This window comes from Coffea arabica, chromosome 6e, assembly GCF_036785885.1.
Source record: "Coffea arabica cultivar ET-39 chromosome 6e, Coffea Arabica ET-39 HiFi, whole genome shotgun sequence".
NCBI classification, from domain to species: Eukaryota; Viridiplantae; Streptophyta; class Magnoliopsida; order Gentianales; family Rubiaceae; genus Coffea; species Coffea arabica.
The window spans coordinates 32,648,213-32,672,372 of record NC_092321.1 but is presented as its reverse complement, the minus strand read 5'-3'; the positions used below and the strand labels follow the sequence as shown (position 1 = coordinate 32,672,372).

Genomic DNA, 24,160 nt, shown 5'->3' with positions numbered 1-24,160 from the left:
ATAATTGAATAAGCCTGTAAAATAAAATAAAAGTTAAAAAAGTAAAAAATTCGGGTCCTCACATTATTTCTAGGAATCCATGGCAGAGGGTGGTGACTCATTGCTTCAATCAAAACAAAATGCTCATTTTTACGTACATGAACCATTTATTGAAACAGCCAGACAAGCAATCCCCTTCCAAAATGCCCTCGCCAAACTACAACTCAAAACCCTCTTCTCACAATCAAAAGAGGGTGGAGAAAACAAGAGAATGCAACTAAAAGTAAGATGGAATTTCAATACTGATTAGGCCAATTTGCTATTCTGAGATCATTGCACCAGCTAACACTCTTACTTTTTTCCAATTATTAGAAACCTGAAATAAATAATTCAGTTGACTAAAAAGAATGAAAAGCTGCCAAATCCTACTAGTGATGTGCTATTATTCTGCTTTCTGCATAGCTATTCAAATATGTGGAAGGCTAAAAACTTGCGATGATAGATGGGAGTAGTATTATAGTTTCTTTGTCTCTCACAGTGATATAAGAAAGCAGTCTAAAACAGAATCTATGGAGACAAGAAAAACTATGTTGTAAATCCACCAAGTGAGACACAACATTAGAATAACATACACAACTAAAATGTTTTGGTGCCATTTAACAAGAATACTAACAAGAAAAACTAAAATGTTTCTAAGCAAACAGATGCAACTATATTTTCATCAATAAATGAAAAAGATGTGAACAAAGTTAACAGACATTGCCTCTAACCAAAAGAAGGATCCACGTAACAAGTTCAATTCTTCATGGGCAGTTTTGGCTGCTTGAAACATCTTTTTAAGATCTGCAAGGTAATATAAAGAATGATCAATTGCTTTCCTGTAATGGTTGCTATTTCTATGATTCATCCATTTTAAAAAATAAGGACAAGCATGTCACTTTCCAAAGTGATGAATTTAACTTGAACTAATAAAACATCTTAGTAAAGAAAAATCAACAAAGTAGCTAGAGGCCGGCAAAAAATTAACCAAGGTATTAACACCTCCTATATCATAAATTTTGTCTAGGAAAGCCAAGATTTAGGCCAAGCAAATTCAACATCCAAACACTTTAAAGTAATAAAGAAAAATATTCACATTACAAATTTGCAAAGTTAATATAATGAGAGGGACAATTGATTTAAATGACAACTACATATTGGAGAAACTCATCATCTTAACCAAAAAAAGGAGTATCAATACAAGTGTAGTAATAGTTAGCATCGAAAAATCCAGAAGGATATTAAGATGAGAACCATGAAAGATAGTTCAATTACCACAATAGTGATCAAGATATGATTTTTCATCTTTATTTAACAAGTTAGTTTGCTCCCTCCCATTGCGGCCATCCATGTTACGTGCCATTGGCTTTTGATCTACAATATCTTGTGAAAGCATTTGGTGCTCCTTTGAATCATAGGGTTTTCTCAGAATCCTCGTCACTTGTTCCCTGAATGAGTAATGACTACTTGGAGCACCAACATAATGGCGGTTATCATCTCCCATCACCATAATTATTTGAAAAGAAATTGTTGGAAAGTCATAAATTAAACGAAATCACACCAGTAAATTATACAATTAAAAATAAAGAAGGGAAAGATGGCAGAAGAGATGAAATACTCTAGTATCATATCCTTCAACATCTACAGGGAGTTGAGTTTGGACATTTGGTTCCTCTTCATATACTACAGGCACCGAATTTTTGTATTTCAAAACCATTTTTCACCATTAAAACTTAAATGATTGAGGAAAGTCTGATAATCTTCTTCACATTCTTTTTTTCTAAATTATTTAATTGTATTGAACTTCAGAAATTAAATTACAAAGGAGGAGAAGCTAAAACGAAGAAACCAAGCGTGGAAGTTACTTGCTAACGTGTCTGAGATACTGGAATTGCCTTGAATCCAAGCACTTAATCCCCATAGTCCGCGACGGTAGTGAAGAAACGTTGAAGGTACCCGACTTTCGTGATTGTGCAGCTTGTCTTTCAAGGTCATCCGCTGCTATATTAATCTCTCTGTAGCAATGTGTTAGGGTGAATACTGCCTTGTTTAGTAAATTCTGAATCCTCATAACCTCTGCATCGATTCTCCACGGCCAGCTTTGCAAGCCTTTAACAATGTTCAGCAAGACTAGAGAGTCCATTTCTACCACCACATGACTACAACCCAAGGCTAAACATAATTGCAGACCTTCGAAGAGCACCGTAGCTTCAGCTTTCATATTAGTTTGATACCCATAGTATGAAGAAAAAGCAGCTAAGACTTGGCCACTTGAGTCTCTAACAATCCCACCCCGCCCGAGTTCTCTGGATTCCCAATCGAGGCGCCATCAATATTCAGTTTCACAAATGGCTGTGTAGGTAGCGACCAAGCTAGAGTTAAGCATTTTGTGGGCTTAGAACACTTGGAGACATGTAACAATCCCATCCGTCGAGGCTCCATTCCATTGCAACTGTCTGAGACAAAGGGGTGAGTCAAGGAAATGAAATGTAGCAATTCAAGCACTAGACGAAAAACATAGTCAGCCGTCAACATACATCCTTCAAAGATGGCTTTATTCCTAGATTTCCATAGCTCTCAACAGATTAATAATGGGATTATCTGAGTCAGTTCAACCAGTAGTGACCCCCCCCCGAGGACTGGATCCACCAACTTTGCAATTGAAGCATAATGTCATCTGATAGCGGTTTATGTAATCCCAACTTCTGTTCCATTTTCTCCCACACCTGCACTGCCCAATCAACATCCAAGGAAACAATGGGTAAGACTATCCTCATTATCACAAAACGAGCACTTCGAAGGAAGATTGAAACCAAATTGCTTTAGGACATCTAGAAATGGCAGCATGAAGTTGATCAATCTCCACATGAAGATCGGTACCTTAAGCGGTATCCTCCTACTCCAAATCAACCTCTTGGAGACCATTGAGGTTGAGGGTTGCCGAAGCATTTCCATTGCTGAGGATAGCTGAAATGTACCATTTGTAGACGGGCGCCATACCGGCTTATCCTTACCCTGGGAAAGCTGAGGCTGAGACCGTAGAATTTGCAATTTTTCATCTTGTGTGAGTGCTGAGTCCACTTGGTTCAAATCCCAGACATTATCATGCAGCAAGTCACAAACCCCGAATGTGCAGCAAAGGCACTTTCCCCTTCTGGCCCCTAAGGGGACTAGAACCAAGCCAACTGTCATGCCAAAATGAGGCACTACCATCCCTTATCAAGATTTGCAGGTTGTTCTCCACCAAATCACGCACCCGTAACATCCGCTTCCAATTATAGGAACTTGAAGGCTTCACCGCTGCTGTAGTTATATGCTCAACTGAAGCATATTTAGAAAGCATGAATTGGGACCAAAGAGTGTTTGAAGACCCCAGCTTCCACCATAGCTTGCATTCGAAAGCTTTTGCAGTGTCATCCAGCTGGCATAACCCCAACCCATTCTCCTGTGTTGGTTTACATAAGTTACTCCATTTTGTCCAATGTCTTTTATCTCGCTCATCAACTTCTCCCCAGAAAAAGGAGGACATGATCTTCTCCAATTGGCACAATATACTTTTAGGCGGTTCTAAAACTGTGAACGTATACAAAGGAATAGCAGCCAGGACGTGCTTGATTAGAATTAATCGGCCCCCTACAGATAGCAACCTATTCTTCCACCCAGCTTACGTCCCACACATCCTATCAACAATTTGTTGAAAGTGCTCTTTCTTACCTTTACCTTTGAAAAGTTTGCTCCCTAAGTAAACAAAGGGAAGATCTTTCTGCTGAAGCTCCGTCCATCGAGCTATCAACCGCTTCCTAGCCGTTGGGCATTTGCAAGACATCACACAAAAACTCTTTTCCTTATTTATCTTCTGGCCCGAACCACTCTGGTATAGTTCCAAAAAATCCATTAAGGCCTTCACTGAATGACTATCTCCCCTACAAAAACTAACAATATCATCAGTGAAAGTTAGGTGTGATACTGGCATGCAACCATGGCCCAATGCGAACGGCTACAATGATCCCACATAGATCAAGTTCTTCAAGCCCCGGCTCAGCACCTCTGACACTAATATGAATAGAAAAGGAGAAAGAGGATCCCCTTGCTTCAAGCCACGGTTCGCCTGGAAAAAGTTGACAGGGATTGAGAACCAAGCAGAGGATAGGTTGTTTATGATCAAGGAGATAAAACGAGGATGAAAACCAAACCGATCCATCAAAATCGACAAAAAAGCCCATGAGACATAGTCGAACGCCTTCATTATGTCAAGCTTGAATATAACGTTGTGCCCCCAAACCTGCTTATCAATCGAATTAACCATCCTGTGCAAGCAAGATGTTATTCGAGATCTCTCTACCATTGACAAATGTCAACTACTCTAGAGAGACGAGAGTGGGCAAAACATTTTTTAACCGATTACAAAGAATTTTAGTAAACACCTTGCTAATGAATGTGCGCAGACTGATTCGCCTGAAATCTGCAAATGTCGTTGGAGATTCCTTGTTTGGGATTAGTATCACCAAAGTGCTTGCAATGCCCTTAGGGAGCGAAAGACAACACAAAAATTCTTGAGCAGCTTGAAGAACGTCATTTGCAATTATATCCCTGCAATGAGTGTAAAAGCAACCCGCAAACCTGTCACAACCAGCTGTACTATTACCATCAAGGTCAAACACTGCTCTTTTAGCTTCCGTAAGAGTGACCTCCTTTAGAAGCTGGCTATTTTGTTGAGAAGTTATAAGTGCAGAATCAGATTCAGCAACTCCGTAGCTGCCAGGTTGTTTACTAACGATGGCTCTGCTAACAAGGACTTGAAAAAATCCACAACCGCAGTACCAATGTTGTCATCACCCATAATGTAGTTTCCATTCAGGCTTTTAATTCTTCTAATAGTAAGCTGTGATCTCTTGTCCAACAGAGAAGAGTGGAAATATCTTGTGTTTGCATCTCCCTCCTTAACCACTTAACTCTAGCTTTCTGCTGCCAAAAAGTCTCTTCATCCGCCAAGTGTTTCAGAAGAGAAGCATGTGCTTGGCTCCATTGCAGGCACGCTTCACTAGTTTCCTCCCTCTCTAGCTGTAACTCCTTCTATTTAACATCTTCTTCAGCTTTACCTACATTGTCGAAAACATTCCCAAAAGTCTCCCTATTCCATGCTTCCAAAGTATGCTTTAACCTCTTCAATTTTATGACAAAATGAGTCATTCCGTAACCTGTAGTCGGCTGGTTCCAACTGTGCCAAACTACACATTGTCTATCAACTCCTTCGAATCAACTGTGGGGACTTGAAAATTCTTTTATATTTTCTTATAATTTTCCTTATTTTTGATAGTTAATTTATAGTTTCCTTAATACTAATTTACTCGCCTTAATTTTTGTAACTATTTTTAACGATAGAGTCGAGAGTTTTTATTTTTACTTTTATAGTTGGTGCATGCTAGGGTTTGTATTGCAGTGTAATAGTGTGATCAATTGGTGAGGTGTATGCACTAAATTTGGTGGATAAGAACGGGTGTTAAGTAAGAGAAATTATGTGAGTAAAAGTGTTAAGAGTGAATTAGTGAAACATAAATTAAAAACACAAGAGAGACAAAGAGATAGGCTTGAACCAACTTGCGCCACTTATCACCGGTTAAAGCCATCACTTGACCAAGACTTTTCTTTCTTTATTTTTTATTTCCTTCTTTGCCCCTAGGTTGGCCGAATTTAAGGAAAGAAAAGATAGAGGAAAAGAAAAAAAGAAGAGAAATGGTTGGATGCCAAGTGTTGGCAATCAAGGTCATTTTTTACCAAGACCTTTCTTCCATCTTTATCATCTAGTGGAACAAAACTCTCTTCATTTGTTTTCCTTCTTGGCCAAGAGAGAGAAGAGAGAAAAGAGAAAAAACTCCTTCAAATTTCATTTTGATTCCTAATTTGATTTTGTGGGAAAATCAACCTCAAACCCTAAACCAATCCATAGGAGGTTGCAACAAGGAAGGAAGGACCTTGGTGTGGAGTGTTTTTTGGGAAAAGAAAGCTGTATTTTGCTATTCATCTTAAGGTTTGAAGGTACTCTTGGCAAGGAACTACTCTTTCTCTTTAATCTTGCATTTGAATGAGATTATGGCTTGTTTGTAGTATGTGGTATGGAAGATTTTGTAGTTTTGTGTAGTAGTTTGTTATTTTCCAGCTTTGCTATGTAATTTCAAGCTTTGGGATGCTACTTTCAGCTTTGATATACCCTTTTAGTCTTAACATGGGAATTTCTAACTTTAGTATGAAATTTTAGCTTCAAAATAGGATCTTTCAGCTTTAGTTGTAAATTTCCAGCCTAGGGTTTAATTTTTCAGCTTGAGTATATGATGAATATGTGCCAAGGATATGCCTAAAGTAGTTAGTTTTGTGGCCTAGTATAAGAACCCCTTTTACCTTACAACTTGTGGACTGGGTAGTTGTGCTATGAAATTTGGCTTTGAAATTGGATGGAAAAGTTAAGGCAAAACAGGGGAGATGCTGCCCGTTTTCCTTCTTGTAGCGTAGGTGAGTAAAAATGAGGGTTGTGGTGTGAATTTAGGATGGTTTGGACTCGCCTTGCTTAAAGTTGTTTGAATCCGCCTTGTTTGTGTCATAAGCTGGATTTTTGTGCCAAAATCATGCATTTTCACAAGGAGGGAAGTAATAATTACTTCAAGCAAGTTTTTCTATAAGCTTATATCCGGTTTTAAATTTGAAAGTTCTAATTGCTTTTCTTCCAAAGTTGTGAGCATACCTCACATATGTCTTGCTAAGCCTTATGGGTTACATTTACATGAATTTTCCTTTGATATTGACAAGAAAAGTTGGGCATTTTGAAATGCTGTTTGATTGCAACTTGCTATATAATATTACTCATAGATATCGAGAGTGACCAGGGTATAGGGTTTGAGCTTGACGTTGACAAGCAGTAATTCATTTGGTGAGTATTCAACTGCATGATTTGGACTATGTGACTTTTTACTACATATCTTGATTTGATATTGAAAAGGCGAGTATGTACTTTATTGCACTGGACCTAACTTGCTTGAATTCTTGTCGACTTGTTTACTTGTGAACCGTTATATTTGTGCATGACTTGAAATTCGATTGGAGTTGTCATCTCACCGACTATACTTGCTTTGGGATCCCATCCCTATCGGCTAGTTGGTCAAATCGAGCCAGCAAGGGTTTGATCGAGGATCGATGAACCATGGATCTTGTATCTTGTTATTAGCCTTGGTATACTCGAGTATTACGCCATTTGTACTTGATTGGCGTGCATGCCCTGTAAGGGAGATGATCGATGGTCGGAGATAGTGTGAAGTGGTGATCTACTGGACTTGATAGTGTATTCCAAGGTTGACGGAGTGTCAACGGTTACGAGTTAAGTGGCCAATGTGGGAGAAAAGTATCCTTCCATCTGAATGTGCTACTTGTTCCTGCTTACCTATTATTGATTTGTTTAGTCATCGCTTTATTACTTGCTTTGGGATTGATACTTTGTTTGCATATTTTATTTTGAAGCTCACTGAGTTATGACTCATTCTATTAGTTTTGTTTTTGTTACAGGAGATGTAAGCATGTGCGAGTAACTGGGACCGGATGGATTTTGTCTAGATCTTTTGACTTTGTAATTCTAATAGCGCTAGTGCTCGTCTAGGGTTTGGATTTCAACTATAAATTAATCTTTTGCCATATTTTGAGTATGTATGGATATTTGAGATGACCAAGTGTGTATCTATATTTTAAGTTTGGAAACTGATGCGCTCCTTACTCTTGAAGTTATAACTCATCTTTTAAGATTATGTGAGTGAGTCCTGGCAAGAGTTAGGCAGGCGACCCGCTAAACCTTAGGGTACGTCCTAGGGCAGAGGTGGGGTCATCACATCAACAGTCATTTCCAGCTTCCTTCCCTCGGTGACCATTTATGATTTTGTCAAGATTTGAGTCCTGTGAACCACTCCTTGCATATTTGTCTTGTGCTTTGCATTAAATACAGAGGTGCCTCCATAAGCGCGCTTGTCAACCAAGTATGCTTGATTCTTGAAAAGATCAGGATCAACAAGTTTAGAGCTCATATCATTCTCAACCACTAATTACCTCCTTTGTCTTTTAGAACGACTCTTGAATACTAATGGAGAATCTAGCTTAGAATCACTTGCAGAATCAGATTCATTATCTCCAACATTCCCCCCATTATAGCCTTCATTTCCCTTAAGTTACCTAGATCTAGCCCATCAACACAGCCATCTTCTGCATCATACTTGAACAATCATAGTGAGTCGATTCAATGAATCAGAAATGCAGAGTAACCATCCAATCGAACGCATTCTAACTCAACACCAAATAAAAATTAAAATGATACAAAAACCTCATCTATTTGCTTTATGAAAAACTAATGCAACAAAGCAATGAAAATCTCCTAATTAAAATGTTACAAAATTATTGACTTAAAGTAAAATTCAAAGACAAAAAGTCAACATAAGAAAAATGTACCAAAAAAAGAGATTAAGCACTCTAATCTCCATACCAATCTTTACGCTGAATTTCGTCTCCTTCAACGCCCTCAAAAGAACAACAAAGCAGGGAGAAGGTTATATCAAAGGGGAGTAGACTGCTTTATAAAATGTAAAACCAAAAGTGAACAAACATTTTTTTTTTTTACAGAATTATATATGCATCTTTGAAATGTTTTAAGGCATTATGTTTGCTTTAGTTTGATGACATTTGTTATCAATCTTCAAAATTAGTTGATACTTGGTCCATATACTTTGACATTTGTTATTTAAAGTTGAGCTACAGCTATAGCTAACTTGCCTATTTAATGCTTTCCTTTGAAAAATGTAGGATCATTTGTTTGCAAGATTTCATATTTAGTAGTCTCAAGTTTCTAAATCAAAAGTAACAACTTTGGGTTAAAAAATCAATTTGAATCCATTTGTGGGAATGACACATTTTGATGCATGGCTTTATGCTTCTTGACAATCTTAAACTTAAAAGATGGATTATAAATTATTTTAAATCAACCTCTATCATAGTGAATTATTATGGATGTACATTATTTAGTATTAAACAACAAATGTTTAGAGCTCCTAAATGTAAATGAGAACAAAACCTCAAACAATTATAAGTTGCATATATAAATTTGGATGTTTATCTTTTAATCTAGATGTATTATTTTAATATATAAGAATGCAATTATATAGGGAAATTTTTGATCTTTTGTCCCGTCAAATAAATCCCAATCTAGTTGCTTTCTTTGCATTATTTTGCATTTTTTGGCTTTCTTTTGCTCATGCATATAACACAAATTTCTTTCCTAATATTAAAATTGGCCAATTATTGAATGAAATGAAAATATGATAAGGTGAAAATTGATGTCAACTACATTAACTTAACGTTCTTACATACTATATAAATTTATATTGATAGCCATTAAGTAATTATAGGAATTTAAAAATAACCATAACAATTATATAAAGAAAAAGAAAAAAGTGAAATTTACCATTTAAGTGCCTTGAAGAATGAGTAAAAACAACAGAAATTGTGATTGTTCTATAATTTACAATTTAACTTTCTAATTTATAATTTTTCTATATGGACAACAATAGTGTATCTCAGATTTTTTTTGGCTCTATTCATTTCATCCATGCTTTACAAATATATTTCCCAATCTTAGCAATGACCAAAAATATATTGTTTGTAAATAACTGAATATACAATAAGCTAAAATATTGAGTTAGATTCAATGGAATAATGCAGGAGTACATTATACAAAATATAGGTTCCCTTTGGATTAGCTATTTTTGGGGGTATTTTTAAAATATTTTATTATAACAGTGTATATGAAGAACTTTTTATTGTAGATCCCCTTGAAAGTTCTGCATCTTCAGTAATCCACCCATACCCAACTGATCAACAACATTACAAACCTAGTGAATTATTTGATCAGATGACATACTCGTCCCCTCAAAGCGGGCCTTATTACGGGATTTCCAAATGAACCACAAAATCAACAGTGGTAGAATGACATGAATATGATTCTATGACACAAACCAATGTGAGAAGAACCAGCTGGCAAGTCTCGCCGTAACCCCACTACCCTGGTCCGTCAGCCTAAATATGTAAGAGAAGTGCCGCGAAACATTAGCTGCTATTGGCCCTAAAACAAAACGATGGTTTCCCGTTTCCGTCGCCTGACCACAGCAATAGCACCTCGATGCTAAGCCCAACCCTCTTTGTGGAAGGAGATCGTCCAAAGGAAGCCACCTTCGCAGCAATCGCCACCTAAAGAAGGAAATCTTCAAAAGGATCGTGCTATCAATTAGGAAAAGGTTTTAGAATGACGTAATAAAAAAACATAGGATTAAGAAAATGGAATAAAATGAATGAAATAGCATTAGAGAATAACATCTTTTTTGTATTATTTCTTATGTAAACTATTAGCTTTTATAGATATAGCAATAACAACGTCACAAGTAGCACCAAGTTACTATGCACAAAGCAAAATATCCAAATTAGATGCTACACATCTAAGATAAGCAACTTAGAACTATACAACTAAAATGGGTCTGAATGGTACTTGTAAATGTTATTACTATAAAAATACACACACATATATATTACTGAAAAAATACACACATTTACACACACACATATATATTATATGCATGTACATTTTTTTTTAAAGCCAGGGGCCAAACCTAAAAAGAAACTAAAGATAACAAATAGGATCATGAGAAATAACATTAATCAAATTGCAGCAATCTTCATGACCTATTTTTCAATTCCAAATGGAGTGTATGCCCCATCTTTTTTTGGCCACTTGGAAACTGATTTTTCCTAACATTATTGCCATTTTTTGGCTTTTGGCTTACTTCTTGTATTATGACATGACTGATCAGTATTTTGAGCTATTGTTGGAGGAAAAATATGCAATTGATCATCAAGTGTAAGGGTATGCTCTCTTATACTGTCCATTACTTGCATATCTGATGCAGGGAAATGATGATTCAATAATTTGCCAAAAGAAATCAATTGATCTTTAGATGTTAGAGATTAGATGAACGTATTCGAACATGTTTTCTTGGCTTCACCCCATTTTCCAACAGATCATCATCTTCCAATATAGTAATATTGGTCACCAATGATGTCTGATTTTGAATAGCCCCCCAAAAATTGCTAAAATTCTTGTTCAGCATAGCTTAGATCAAGCGCACTCTACCTAGGTGCATTATCACCCTCAACTTCAATCCAAATCTTTTTGATAAGCTGATGTTTAAAACCTAATTCTTTCAACATTAACTTACCCTCTTGAACATCTGCTGTAACATACCATAAATAAATGGGAGATAGCAATCACCTCCTTATCATCGAATTCAAGGTATGTAAAAGTGCCTTCAACAAACTGCAAACCTTGACCCTTTTCCTATTTGGAACGTTTGAGCAATGCCAAACCCTATTGGACTTGCATCCCATACCAACCTGCACTGTCGCTTACTCCAAATTTTGACTTGCTTTTGAATTAGAACGACTGACGTCAATCACCTCTCAATTAGAAGCCTGAACATGAACATGATGAATAATATCTTGAGAATTGAGAGACTTGCAATATTAAAAGTATTATTAACCAACTCATGAATTATTAAAGGACTTAAAGTGCGAACCAAATCAATTGACGAATACTTATATATCTTGAGTAGCTTGGTCATCAATCTTCTCCTTACCCTAATCACCTGAAACTTTGGGAATGTAAACCTACTGCAGAGGTTTTGGAACATGTTGGACTGATAGAGCAAGCATAACAAGGTGCAAAGATGGATTTTTCTTGAAGCATTCACCATCATCGTGGCCTATCCATGAACAATAAGCACAAGATGACGACCAATTCTCATATTCAACATGCAGCCAAAACCTATAATCATCATCCCCAAACCAAATATACTTTACTGAAGCCTTAGCAACATCAATTCCACCAATACTCTTGAACTGGAGGACATTTCAAATCACATGTAGCAGAATCCACCTCCAAAGGATATCTCGACACAAAAGCCAATTTGACAACATACTCATGATTGAAAAAATGGAATAGGAAGTTCAGGAAAACAAACCCTAATAGGCATCACAGATGATTCGTGAGAAGCTTTAAAATCCAAGGTCCATTTAGATATGGTCATCGGTGAGCTTTGAACGAACCAATGAAACACTCACCCTTCAACCCTAAAGAAAAAAAGAACTTTCAAATCACATCCATAGGAGGTCTACTAAAAGCAAATCACCCAAACAAAGAACTCCTAAGAGGTTTGGAGATCAACAGCACCTCTTGGCGAGATTTGCCACTCCCATGTAGAAGATCAAGCGGGCTGTCGGCTACTATCTTGGACACATGAGCCAAACCCTAGAAAATCCTAGAGAGAGAAAGTGAGAGAAAGGACATTATAATTGCATGCATACGTAAATATAGCATGTATATACTATTACCTACATTTATATATTTATATATATACATATGAACATGTAATGGTCTACAGTTTTATTAATTTGTAAAATGGATACCTATGATTTAAAAAACAAAAAAATGCTACATGCACAAAATTATGTGTAAAATGGAAGTCTTATGGTCCATGTTTAATGGATTTTTGTCCTAGTACTAAATACAACTTTCATTGTGAAAATGTATTGAATTCTTACCTTAAAAATGAATAATGATGAAACAATAATGCTTATACTATTACACAAATAAATCTGAGATTTTTTGGCACTTACAACATTGTTTAGTCAGGTATGTTTTGGGTGGCATAATCATGGTTTTACATATTGGTGGTTTTCATTTTTCTTTGGGTAAGTACATATTGGTGGCGTGTTAGTGTATAATTTAGGGAGACTTCCAACAATAGGCCACGAAGAGGGGCTTGGGGTTGTGTAGGTGTGAGATGCTCAATTTTTTGATATGCATTTCCTAAAATTTCTTCATGATGATCATGATGAGAAAGGACAAGATGAACCGAAGGATTAGATAAGTTAATTATGATAATGAAAAACGAGTTTGCTGATGATCGTTCTAAATTTCTTGTTGAGCTAGAGAGTAGACAGACAACTAAAATGCATATGTCCAGGAAAAGGGAATGTATATAGTGTGCAATATTTCATATGTTACAAGTCATGAATCTAATAAGGAAAAAAATTAAAATGTAACTATGGTGAGTATGAATTGAGTGAATAAAGTCTTATTACATATTTGAAAGCGTAAAAAAAAATAAGAAAGGAAAATGTAAAGAAGTTGTCTTATATGTGAGCATTGTTTTGTATTGTGTGTATCTATGACATGTATTCACGTATTTATATGTACATATGTCTATATGTATACGAGTGTATTTGTATGTGTGTGAGTATAGAATTATTCATTAAAAAGAATGAGAATAAAAATTAGGGAACTAAGGGAATGGAATTGCATTTCATTAAAAAAAAAAGAAGGCTAAAATTTTGGGACTACTACGAGTAGAAAGTAGAAACTAAGAACATGAGCTAGAAAGTTAAAATTTTAATGATTGGTTTTGCTAATAGGTTTGATAGGAGGAGGCTTAGGTGTTAGTTTTTTAGAAAAATATAATTAATTTGGAAAAAATATTACAATTTATGAGTGTGTATATTTATATGGTCACTTAGTTTGGATTGTGTGTTTTAATAATTAATAGAGGAGAATAAAGGGGGAAAGTTGTCTAAATTGAGGAATAAATGAAGATGGATAACAGCACTAGGAAAATGTATCTATGGTGTTTAGCATGGATTGAGAGAATAAAGTTTTAATACTTACTAACAATATAAGAAAGGAAAGTGAAAGTGAAGTTGTTATATATACATACATACATATATATATATATATATATATATATATGAGATAGTTTTAGGCAATGGACTATGTTTATTATCTATGTATATGTGTATATGTTTATCTATGTATATATATGTTTATATTAATAAAAACTAAGGGTGTGAACTAGAAAAATATGTATTTAATAATTAATGAAGGGGAATAAAAGGGATGTTTCTATAATTTGAATGAATTGAAAGCCTAAAGTTTGATACCGTATTATAAAGATTAAAAAATTACAAGAAAGGAAAGTTAAAAAAGTTATCATATATTTGAATCTAACTATAATCTAGGTAAAAGTTTGTGTATGTAGAGATGTATGTATTGTGTGTCTGTATATATATGTACGTCTCTGTGTGTAATACTATTTATGTATCCAAATGTGTGCATGTATAATATAATTCTATTCTATCATTTTTTTTGGATTCAAAGTTTTTCCTAAATACAATTTTTCAAATGTAATACTACAGTAACACACTTCAAAAATAGCCAAATACACTTAAAATATGAAAAAAATAATAATAAAATACTACCACTTCTACCTTTCTTGCTCTACCACAACCCCCTCATTATCGTACCTCCCACTACCATCAACCACCTCCTACCTCCTTCCCTAACTCCGGTCACCATCTCACAACTCCTTCTTCTACCTCCCCAACCCTTGATTTCCCTCTCCTTTCCCCTTGCTTCCTCTCCTTCCCTTCCCTCCCCTTCCCATGAACCTCTTGGAACCCTCTCTTCCCCTTCCTTGCACCTCCTTCTCTATCTTCCTTAACCAAATTTGGTCACAAGATGGAGTGGAGGGTTGCAAGAAAAGAGAAGGGAGGGAAGAAACTATTCTAGAGGGTACGGGGGAAGGGGGGGATTGAGGGAAAGGGGGGAAGGGAGGGAGAAGAGGATAAGGGGAAGGGAAGGGGAGGGTGGTGGCTGGTGGTATTGGTGGAGGGGAAGAGGGTAGTGGGTGGTTGTGGTGGGAAGTTCTAAAAATTTTTTAAACTACCCAATAAATTTTTAAATTTTAATAACATCCTCAAAATACATCTACAAGAAAAGTTTTTATATGCAATTTTACAGTAGTGTGGTTTTTGAAAAATACCTTGAAAAACAACTAATCTATACAGATTTTTTCATTTTGCAATTTAATTATAAGGATTTGAATAGCAATTGAAATAAAACTTGCTTTAACTGTTAAAGTAAATTGAAGGGACTTCATTTTTTTCATGAAAGTAAAAGCCTACTTTAATTGAGTCTACAGCATCAAGATTAAATTAGTGTTCTTTCATGTATGCCTAATTGTAATCCTTGGAATCGATTGGAAACTATTGTAATAAGGGATGAAAATTGATTACATCAATATTCAATAAAGGCTAATGTCAATATTCAGTATGAACTTACGCAATAATGTCTATCTATGTCTACATGGAATTTTATCAATGGTTTTGGATCAATTACTAGACATGTTAACAGCTGGTAAATGGATCGAGTATTATCTAGACCTAATCTAGACCTATCATATTTTTATGAATTTGTCTTTAATTTTTCAAATATTGACCCCACCTAGATTTATATGCTGTGAACGAATCATACATTTGGATAGGGTTTGGTCTTGTAAAATCTATGCCCATACCCAGACCAAAACCTAGACCAACCTAGACCTATATGTATATATTAAAAAAGATGGAAGAGGCTTAGGTACATGCAAATTTTATTGTATATTTACAGACTAAAGACTAATTTAACTAGATATTCTACCTGAAATGAAGCAAATTTAACTAAGAAATTTTAAGAGCAACTTTATAGCATATATTGATCAACCTAAAAAGGTACTTGTCTATGTTATTTTTTGTAAGTTCTAGACATAAATCTTTAAATTTTGAGGTGTAGATTTTGCATTTATTTCATGACATTTTTGTGTGTAAATAAAACTTATATGGTGGGTATTAATTTCACTCATAAATTCACTATTTCACATATATGAAATACTATTATAAGATAATTTCAATCTAGACTTGAGTACTCCATACAAATAGGTTGAGATGTTTCACATTTACTGCTAGCATTTAAAACCCATTTAGCATGATAGGATACATGGTGGATGGTAATCGCGGCTTTGCATATGCATGTAGTGGTTTAGCCAACTCCAAACCATTTGGAACTTCAGACAAATCAATTTTTTCTAAAGTTTTGGGCACACTCCAAGTAAATGCCTGGACAATCCTCCCTAATGCCATCACACTTAAAGGTGTACCAAGTGCAATCCCCGCACAAGCACGCTTTCCAGAACCAAAGGAAATCATTCTCAACTCTGGATCTATCAGCTCCACTTTAGATGATTTATCACAATCAAAATGACGTTCAGGCTTAAACTCCAAAGGGTTTCCCCAAACTTTAGGGTTTCGACCTAGACCATAGCGGCCCAACAAAATATGGCTGCCCTCCGGGATAAAGTAGCCACCAACAATTGCATCCGCAGTTGAAACATGTGGAAGATTAAAGAAAGTAACAGGATGGAGCCGAAAAGCTTCCTTAACACAAGCTTTAACATAGTTTAACTGCGGAACATCGTATTCTTGAATCAGTCTTTCCTTTCCGACCACTTTATCGATCTCATCCACAGCTTTTTGTAGTAGCTCAGGTTTGTTAATCATTTCTGCCAATGCCCACTCAACTGAAGTTGTTGGACTGTCCATCCCAAAGAACACCTCCTACAATGTGACATTTGAGTTAATAGATAGTAAGAGTAATACTAACAAAAATTAGAATGCAACTCTCAAATAGAAGACTTCAAATACAAACTCTAAAAATGAACAGACTAATTTAATTAATTTCCAATAAAATTCTAAGTTAATCATGTCAAATCCTTCACGTAATGATTTAGACTAGAACTTCTGGTTATAATCCATCCAATTAAGTGCTTACAATGCACTGAGCTTTGATCTCTTCTTCTGATAACAATGATTTTTCTGTCTCATCCTTCAATGTTATCATAACATCGAGTAGATCTTCGCGCTCTTTCTTTTTCCCATCTCTCCATAGCCTGATTCTTTCCTCTATGATGGGGTCATGGTGCTTGTTCAAAATTCTCATAGCCTTCTTGACACTTTTCTCATGACCCTGTATATCTAACACTCTCAACCATGGCAGATAATCAGATACACCAAAGGCAAACATGTACTTCAAGAGTTTAAAAACTATTTCAACATGCTCTTCTTCCTCTTTCCCTGGGCCTCCATCTTTTCCACCTTCCCCAAAATATCTTTTGCTAAAAATGATTCTCTTAATGACATTTGAAACATAGTGACGAAGGGCAGTTCTTACATTGATGACTGAGCCATCAGAAGAAGAAGATTTGTTGCACTGGTTAAAAATGAAGGAAACATAGTTGTCAGCTTCTTGATTTCTCTTCTCAAGTAGCCATCGAAGTCTTGAAGGCGTTATTAGATGAGTGGTGTACATTTTCCGCATTTTCTTCCATTGAGGACCCAATGGAGAAACCGCCATGCTGAGATATCCACGGCTGGAATGCTGGGTAGCCATGGTAATAGGTCTAGAGGCAAATACTGCATTGTGATTGTGTAAGAAATCCCTAGCTAGCTCTGGAGAATTCACAACAATAACATGAACACTGCCTAGCCGGAAGCACGCAATATCAGTTTCCAATTTTTTCATGATGCCATCAATCCATTGGAATGGTGGAAGGTTTCTGTATAGCTCAAGTAAGCTTCCGACAATAGGCCATGGAGAGGGGCCTGGGGGAAGTTTGGGAGAGGAATGCTTACTGTTCTTTTTTGCATTCCCCAAAAATTTGCCTTTCTTCATGATGACCATGATGAGGAGGGACATCATGAGCAAAAGAATTAGAGAAAACATGATGATCAGAAGTAATATTGCAAAAGACGGTTCTGAATTTCTGGTTGAGCCAGACCTAGAAATAGAACTAATATATAGACATGTCTAGCAAAGATAAGGTAGTATTCAAGTTTGCATCTTTCGGTGGTATGCGTTACAAATCATGAATCTTTTGACACATGTGCGGTAGCTTTGGCATTTATTGACACTTGTTATGAATTTCAGATATCCGATGACATTTGGTGTGAAGCTTTCACATTTCTTGACAGTTGTCTCTTACTTTGTCTTTTGATGAATTTAACATTCAGCTACAACTACACCTGACATTTCTTTCTACAGTTGTCCTTTGTTAAAAAGTAGGATCAATTTTATCAATTGGAATATACTAGTATTTAGTCTCAAGTTTTAGTCTAAAATTTAAGACTTTACCCTATTTTGTATATTTCTTAGTTTATGAATCTAAACAATTAAATATATTTTTTACAGCTTAATTTTTTTTTACTACAAAAGGTGAGAGGTTCATCCTCTAATTGGTTACCAAACGTGGGGTAGCAACCCCTGATATGTCAGCTCCAAGTAATTCTCTAAGTTCAATTGGAGGTTCTCTAACCACCTGCAATCATGATTCATTGCTGATGCTGCTCTTAGCCAAATAGTCGGTGCATTGATTTCCTTCACGCCATGTGCGCCATAGTCTATATTCCTAATCCTTGCTCATGTACTCTCTTATCTAGCCAATCAAGTTATGGAAGGGGGAATAATCCTCTACATTTTGAATAAGATCCATGCTTGCTCTTATCTGGCTTGATTTTTTTTCAATACCACTTTTCTTTCTTTTTAAATGAAGAGTAACGAGTTTCATGTAATATAAATCAAATTGAATCCATTTGTGGGTTAATATATTTTTTGCTTTTATCTGCCACTGCAAATTAAAAAAACCAAAAAGGAACTTCATAAACATTTTAGGATACATATGAGCATTTAAGTCTACACCTAGTTTCAAATTTGACTAAGGCTGTATTTGTCTCCTCGAAAAACTTGGAATTAATGTGGAAACAAAATTGTATCTATCTTGAGTAAAATTTCTGTTGAATACCAAACATGGTGCTAAATAAATTTGGGTTGTGTCAGATTCGAGCATAGTACAAGTTGCTTGAACATTGAAATAGCTAAAGTCTATGTCAACTTGTACTAGTTCAGTCTCCAATACACTAGAAAAAAAAATAAAATTAGATCAACAAACAAGAACACTAAAATGTGGTACCTATCTCAGCATCATAAGTCATAAGGATGAAAACCAAAAAAAGAAGGAAACAAGGAATTTTTTTTTTCAAATTACAGTTTATCTCAAAGAAGAAAATACTTTGCTTATGTTAGACCAAAGTGACATATAAAACCTAGAAAGATTGTGCTTGTGCCGAACAATAAAAGGAAAATGTATCTATGGTGAGATTGAATTGAGGGAATAAAGATTTATTTCTTTTAAAAAAGTAATACACATAAGTTAAAAAGTTAAAATGAAGTTGGCATATATGACATAATTTTGGGCAATAGACTATGTTTATCTATATATTTGTATTTACGTATTAGTAAAAACCAAGGGTATGAAGTAGAAACATAAATAATTAATGAGTAATGGAGAAGAATACAAGTGAAGTCTATCTAAGTATCAATTGAGAGAGTGAAATTTTATATCTTATTTTAAAGAGTGAATTATGCAAGAAAGAAATGTGAAAAAGAAGTCCACATGTATGTGTGTGTGTGTGTGTGTATGTTATTGAAAATTTAGGTATACATGTATCAATATACATCAAGTTATTTAATAAAAAGGTAGGGAAAGTTATTGTAGTTGCTCATTTTTTGCCATGTGGACATTTTAGCTAAGATTTTTTTAAGTACATGGATTTGGGTTCATTAAACTCAAATATCCTCTTTTGCTCATCCAAAAGAGGGCATGAAGTAGAAACATATCTATAAATGTGTATTTATGTATTAGTAAAAACTAAGGGTATGAAGTAGAAACATAAATAATTAATGAGTAATGGAGAAGAATAAAAGGAAAGTCTATCTAAGTATCAATTGAGAGAGTAAATGAAGTCGAAATATAAATAATTAATGATTAATGGAGAAGAATAAAAGGGAAGTCTATCTAAGTATCAATTGAGAGAGCAAAATTTTATATCTTATTTTAAAGACTGAATTATAAAAGAAAGGAATGGGAAAAAGAAGTTTAAATGTGTTCGTGTGTGTGTGCATGTATTGAAAATTCAGGTATACATGTATCAATATACATCAAGCTAAATCATAAAAAGACATGGAAAGTTATTGTAGTTGCTCACTTTTTTGCCACGTGGACATGCCACCAAAGATTTCTTTAAGTACATTGATTTGGGTTCATTAAACTCAAATATCCTCTTTTGCTCTTCCAAAAGAGGGAAGTAGAAACATATTAATAAATGTGTATTTATGTATTAGTATAAACTAAGGGTAAGAAGTAGAATCATAAATAATTAATGAGTAATGGAGAAGAATAAAAGGAAAGTCTATCTAAGTATCAATTGAGAGAGTAAATGAAGTAGAAACATAAATAATTAATGATTAATGGAGAAGAGTAAAAGGGAAGTCTATCTAAGTATCAATTGAGAGAGTAAAATTTTATATCTTATTTTAAAGAGTGAATTATAAAAGAAAGGAATGGGAAAAAGAAGTTTAAATGTGTGCGTGTGTGTGTGTGCATGTATTGAAAATTCAGGGATAGATGTATCAATATACATCAAGCTATATCATAAAAAGACACGGAAAGTTATTGTAGTTGCTCACTTTTTTGCCACGTGGACATGCTACCTAAGATTTCTTTTAAGTACATGGATTTGGGTTCACTAAATTCAAATATCCTCTTTTGCTCTTTCAAAAGAGGGCACGAAATAGAAACATATTTATAAATGAATATTTACATATTAGTAAAAATTAAGGGTATATAGTAGAAACATAAATAATTAATGAGTAATGGAGACGAATAAAAGGAAAGTCTATCTAAGTATCAATTGAGAGACTAAAATTTTATATCTTCTTTTAAAGAGTGAATTATGCAGGAAAGGAATGTGAAAAAGAAGTCTATATGTATGTGTCTGTGTGTGTGTGTGTGTATTTATTGAAAATTCAGGTATACATGTATCAATATACATCAAGTTATTTCATAAAAAGACATGGAAAGTTATTGTAGTTGCTCACTTTTTTGCCACGTGGACATGCTACCTAAGATTTCTTTAAGTACATTGATTTGGGTTCATTAAACTCAAATATCCTCTTTTGCTCTTCCAAAAGAGGGAAGTAGAAACATATTAATAAATGTGTATTTATGTATTAGTATAAACTAAGGGTAAGAAGTAGAATCATAAATAATTAATGAGTAATGGAGAAGAATAAAAGGAAAGTCTATCTAAGTATCAATTGAGAGAGTAAATGAAGTAGAAACATAAATAATTAATGATTAATGGAGAAGAGTAAAAGGGAAGTCTATCTAAGTATCAATTGAGAGAGTAAAATTTTATATCTTATTTTTAAGAGTAAATTATGCAAGAAAAGAATGTGAAAAAGAAGTCTGTATGTATGTGTGTGTGTGTGTGTATGTATTGAAAATTCAAATATACACGTATCAATGTACATCAAGCTATATCATAAAAAGACATGAAAAGTTATTGTAGTTGCTCACTTTTTTGCCACGTGAACATGCTAGCTAAGATTTCTTTAAGTACATGGATTTGGGTTCATTAAACTCAACTATCTTCTTTTGATCTTCCAAAAGAGGGCAAGAAGTAGAAACATATCTATAAATGTGTATTATGTATTAGTAAAAACTAAGGGTATGAAGTAGAAACATAAATAATTAATGAGTAATGAAGAAGAATAAAAGGAAAGTCTATCTAAGTATCAATTGAGAGAGCAAATGAAGTAGAAACATAAATAACTGATGAGTAATGTAGAAGAATAAAAAGAGAAGTCTATCTAAGTATCAATTCAGAAAGTAAAATTTTATATCTTATTTTAAAGAGTGAATTATGCAAGAAAGGAATGTGAAAAAGAAGTTTATATGTGTGCGTGTGTGTGTGTGCAGGTATTGAAAATTCAGGTATGCATGTATCAATATACATCAAGCTATATCATAAAAAGACATGAAAAGTTATTGTAGTTGCTCACTTTTTTGCCACGTGGACATGGTATCTAAGATTTCTTTATGTGATAGCCCTACCTTCCCTTAGGGCGTACCCCAAAGGTTAGCGGACTGACTGCTTAACTCTCGCCAGGACTAGCTAACCCAAAATTTGCAAAAGGTACTAAAACTCACCATTTACTTCAAATCGTCAATCTAGCATTATATACAATAGGGTCACTAGCGATTCATACTTAAGGTATATACCAAAGTGTTTAACCTTATACAAAGACAAACATGGGTTACTATTATAGAGGAGCTCATACAAAATGCCTAAAAGCTATAACTAGCTCAACCCTTCCCAAAAGGCACGATTCCCAAGACTTCGCCCCTGCAAGGAAAACAAATATGACGGAGTGAGCTTTCGCCCAATAAGGTACCACAAGATCATACAGTCGAAGATCACATAGTTTTAACTTTAATTTAACAAGTATGAGCAACTGTTAAGAGAATAATTAAACACCACAACTAGTGTCCAGTGGTACGGGTAAAGGGATACAGTTGCTCTCAAGAGCTAGAGTCCCAGTCGCAGTAGCTTGATCAAAGCCCGTTGACACTCCGTCAACGTTTAAAGTAGCAAAACATTTACCGTAGATCTCCACTTTACACCGATATCCGTCCACCGACCATACCCCTTACCTAGTCCGAACACCAAACAGAAATAGTAGTAGTAATACTCGAGTATATCAGGTTCCAAAGTAATAGTATTCAGAGATTCAGAGATAGATCCCTATGGCCCGTCAATCTATTTCGACCAAGTCCTTGGTGACTCGAGTCGATTAACTAGCCGATAGGGTTTGGGCCCAAGTTCATAGAAGAATTGTTGGATATTAGGATCCAAACAACATCCAATTCAAGTACAAGTAATGTATGTCAAGCGGACAATAAAACAGTCAAACAGTTAAATGAGACCGGGTGAGATAAAGTACACACTCGGCCTGCCCAGAACAACTTAACCGTAATCATACATCCATAATTTTCAGTCACAGAGCAGTGCACTTAAACAACAAATCATGCAAGTGGTACACTCATCGGTCAAGTAGGGCAACGTTAAAAGTTCATCCTTGGATTATGCTCGCGCTCACCAACAAATCCTAAAACAACCAAGGCAAAATAATTATGGTCCTCACATCCAAAGCCAAGTGAACGGAATTCACAATTTAGGCTCGACTATGAATCGTATGCCTATCCAAGTTAACTTTTCAAAACCCAATATACCCGAACAGATTTAGAGTGCAAATCAAGGAAAAATCCAAGTATATTTTAGGGCAAAAACTCAAGTAAGGTTTTGAAATGAAATGAGAGCATTTTGGACTCAAGGAAACATGAATAACCATCAAGTTCCTTATTTGTTTCATGGCTGGAAATTTTCAGCAGCAAAACAGTGAAAGAAACAAGATGTTTCACCACTTTAAAGTATGATATTCACTCCAATTCACATACACTTGTTATTCAAGGTTTTAGCAAGTAAAGTCAGCAAGATTATGTCCAAAAGACTTCCAAAACTAAAGATTTTGAGGCTAAAAGGCAGCAAAGTGCAAATCTGCCATTCCAACCAGAATTTATTTTTTCTTGCAGCCATGACACAAGCAAGACCATTAGGTTTTTCACCTTCCAACCTTCATAGTTTTCACTCAAATTCACTGGAACAAGTTTTGGCCAAAACCAATTTTGAAAAGGTTGGAAAAACAACAAGGTAATAGGCTGCACTATCACTCGGTCAACAAACATAACTTCAGCCAGCAATTTGGAGGAAAATCCCAATGAAAACCCTTCCATTTCAACCAAAATGCAACACATAAGCAAAGCTTAAAGGTTCACTAAGCATATTACACAAGTACATCACCAAATCAGCCCACAATCAAAGGTAGTAAGCTGTCCCAAAATGCGGACAGCATAACCCCTGTTTTGTCCTAAACTTTATCTCCAAACTCAACACACAATTTCATGGCCAAACCATCCAAATCAAGACCACAAATTATAGGCTATACAAGCTACTAATTTTGGACCATAAAGCCATCAAAATAGACAAGTATTTAGCTCACATGTCACCATATCAAGGCTGGTCATCAAACAAAAATTCAACTCTACAAGCTGGAATTTCCATAAGCAAGCTAATAAAACATGTACAAATTGGAAAAATCACATGGCAAAGCTAAAAATTCATAGTAAACTTGATATTAACATATTAATAGCTCAACTAAAGCTGGAAATTTTGATTCTCTACACCA

The 24,160-nt window shown here is 35.1% G+C and overlaps 2 protein-coding genes across 2 annotated transcripts; both read right to left on the bottom strand.

Annotated features, from left to right (window-relative positions):
- Window positions 1-3,133: 3,133 nt before the first annotated feature.
- LOC140009860 (uncharacterized) lies at window positions 3,134-5,208 on the bottom strand. The gene is made up of 5 exons (XM_072056193.1): window positions 5,118-5,208; window positions 4,443-4,813; window positions 4,212-4,300; window positions 3,733-3,941; window positions 3,134-3,651 (listed from the first exon to the last, which is right to left on the bottom strand). The coding sequence occupies exons 1-5, from the start codon at window positions 5,206-5,208 to the stop codon at window positions 3,134-3,136; spliced, it is 1,278 nt and encodes a 425-aa protein (XP_071912294.1).
- A 10,619-nt stretch (window positions 5,209-15,827) lies between these two features.
- LOC113694627 (tryptophan N-monooxygenase CYP79A68) lies at window positions 15,828-17,764 on the bottom strand. Its single transcript, XM_027213474.2, has 2 exons — window positions 16,790-17,764; window positions 15,828-16,575 (listed from the first exon to the last, which is right to left on the bottom strand). The coding sequence occupies exons 1-2, from the start codon at window positions 17,738-17,740 to the stop codon at window positions 15,931-15,933; spliced, it is 1,596 nt and encodes a 531-aa protein (XP_027069275.2). The 5' UTR covers window positions 17,741-17,764; the 3' UTR covers window positions 15,828-15,930.
- Between the last annotated feature and the right edge of the window lie 6,396 nt (window positions 17,765-24,160).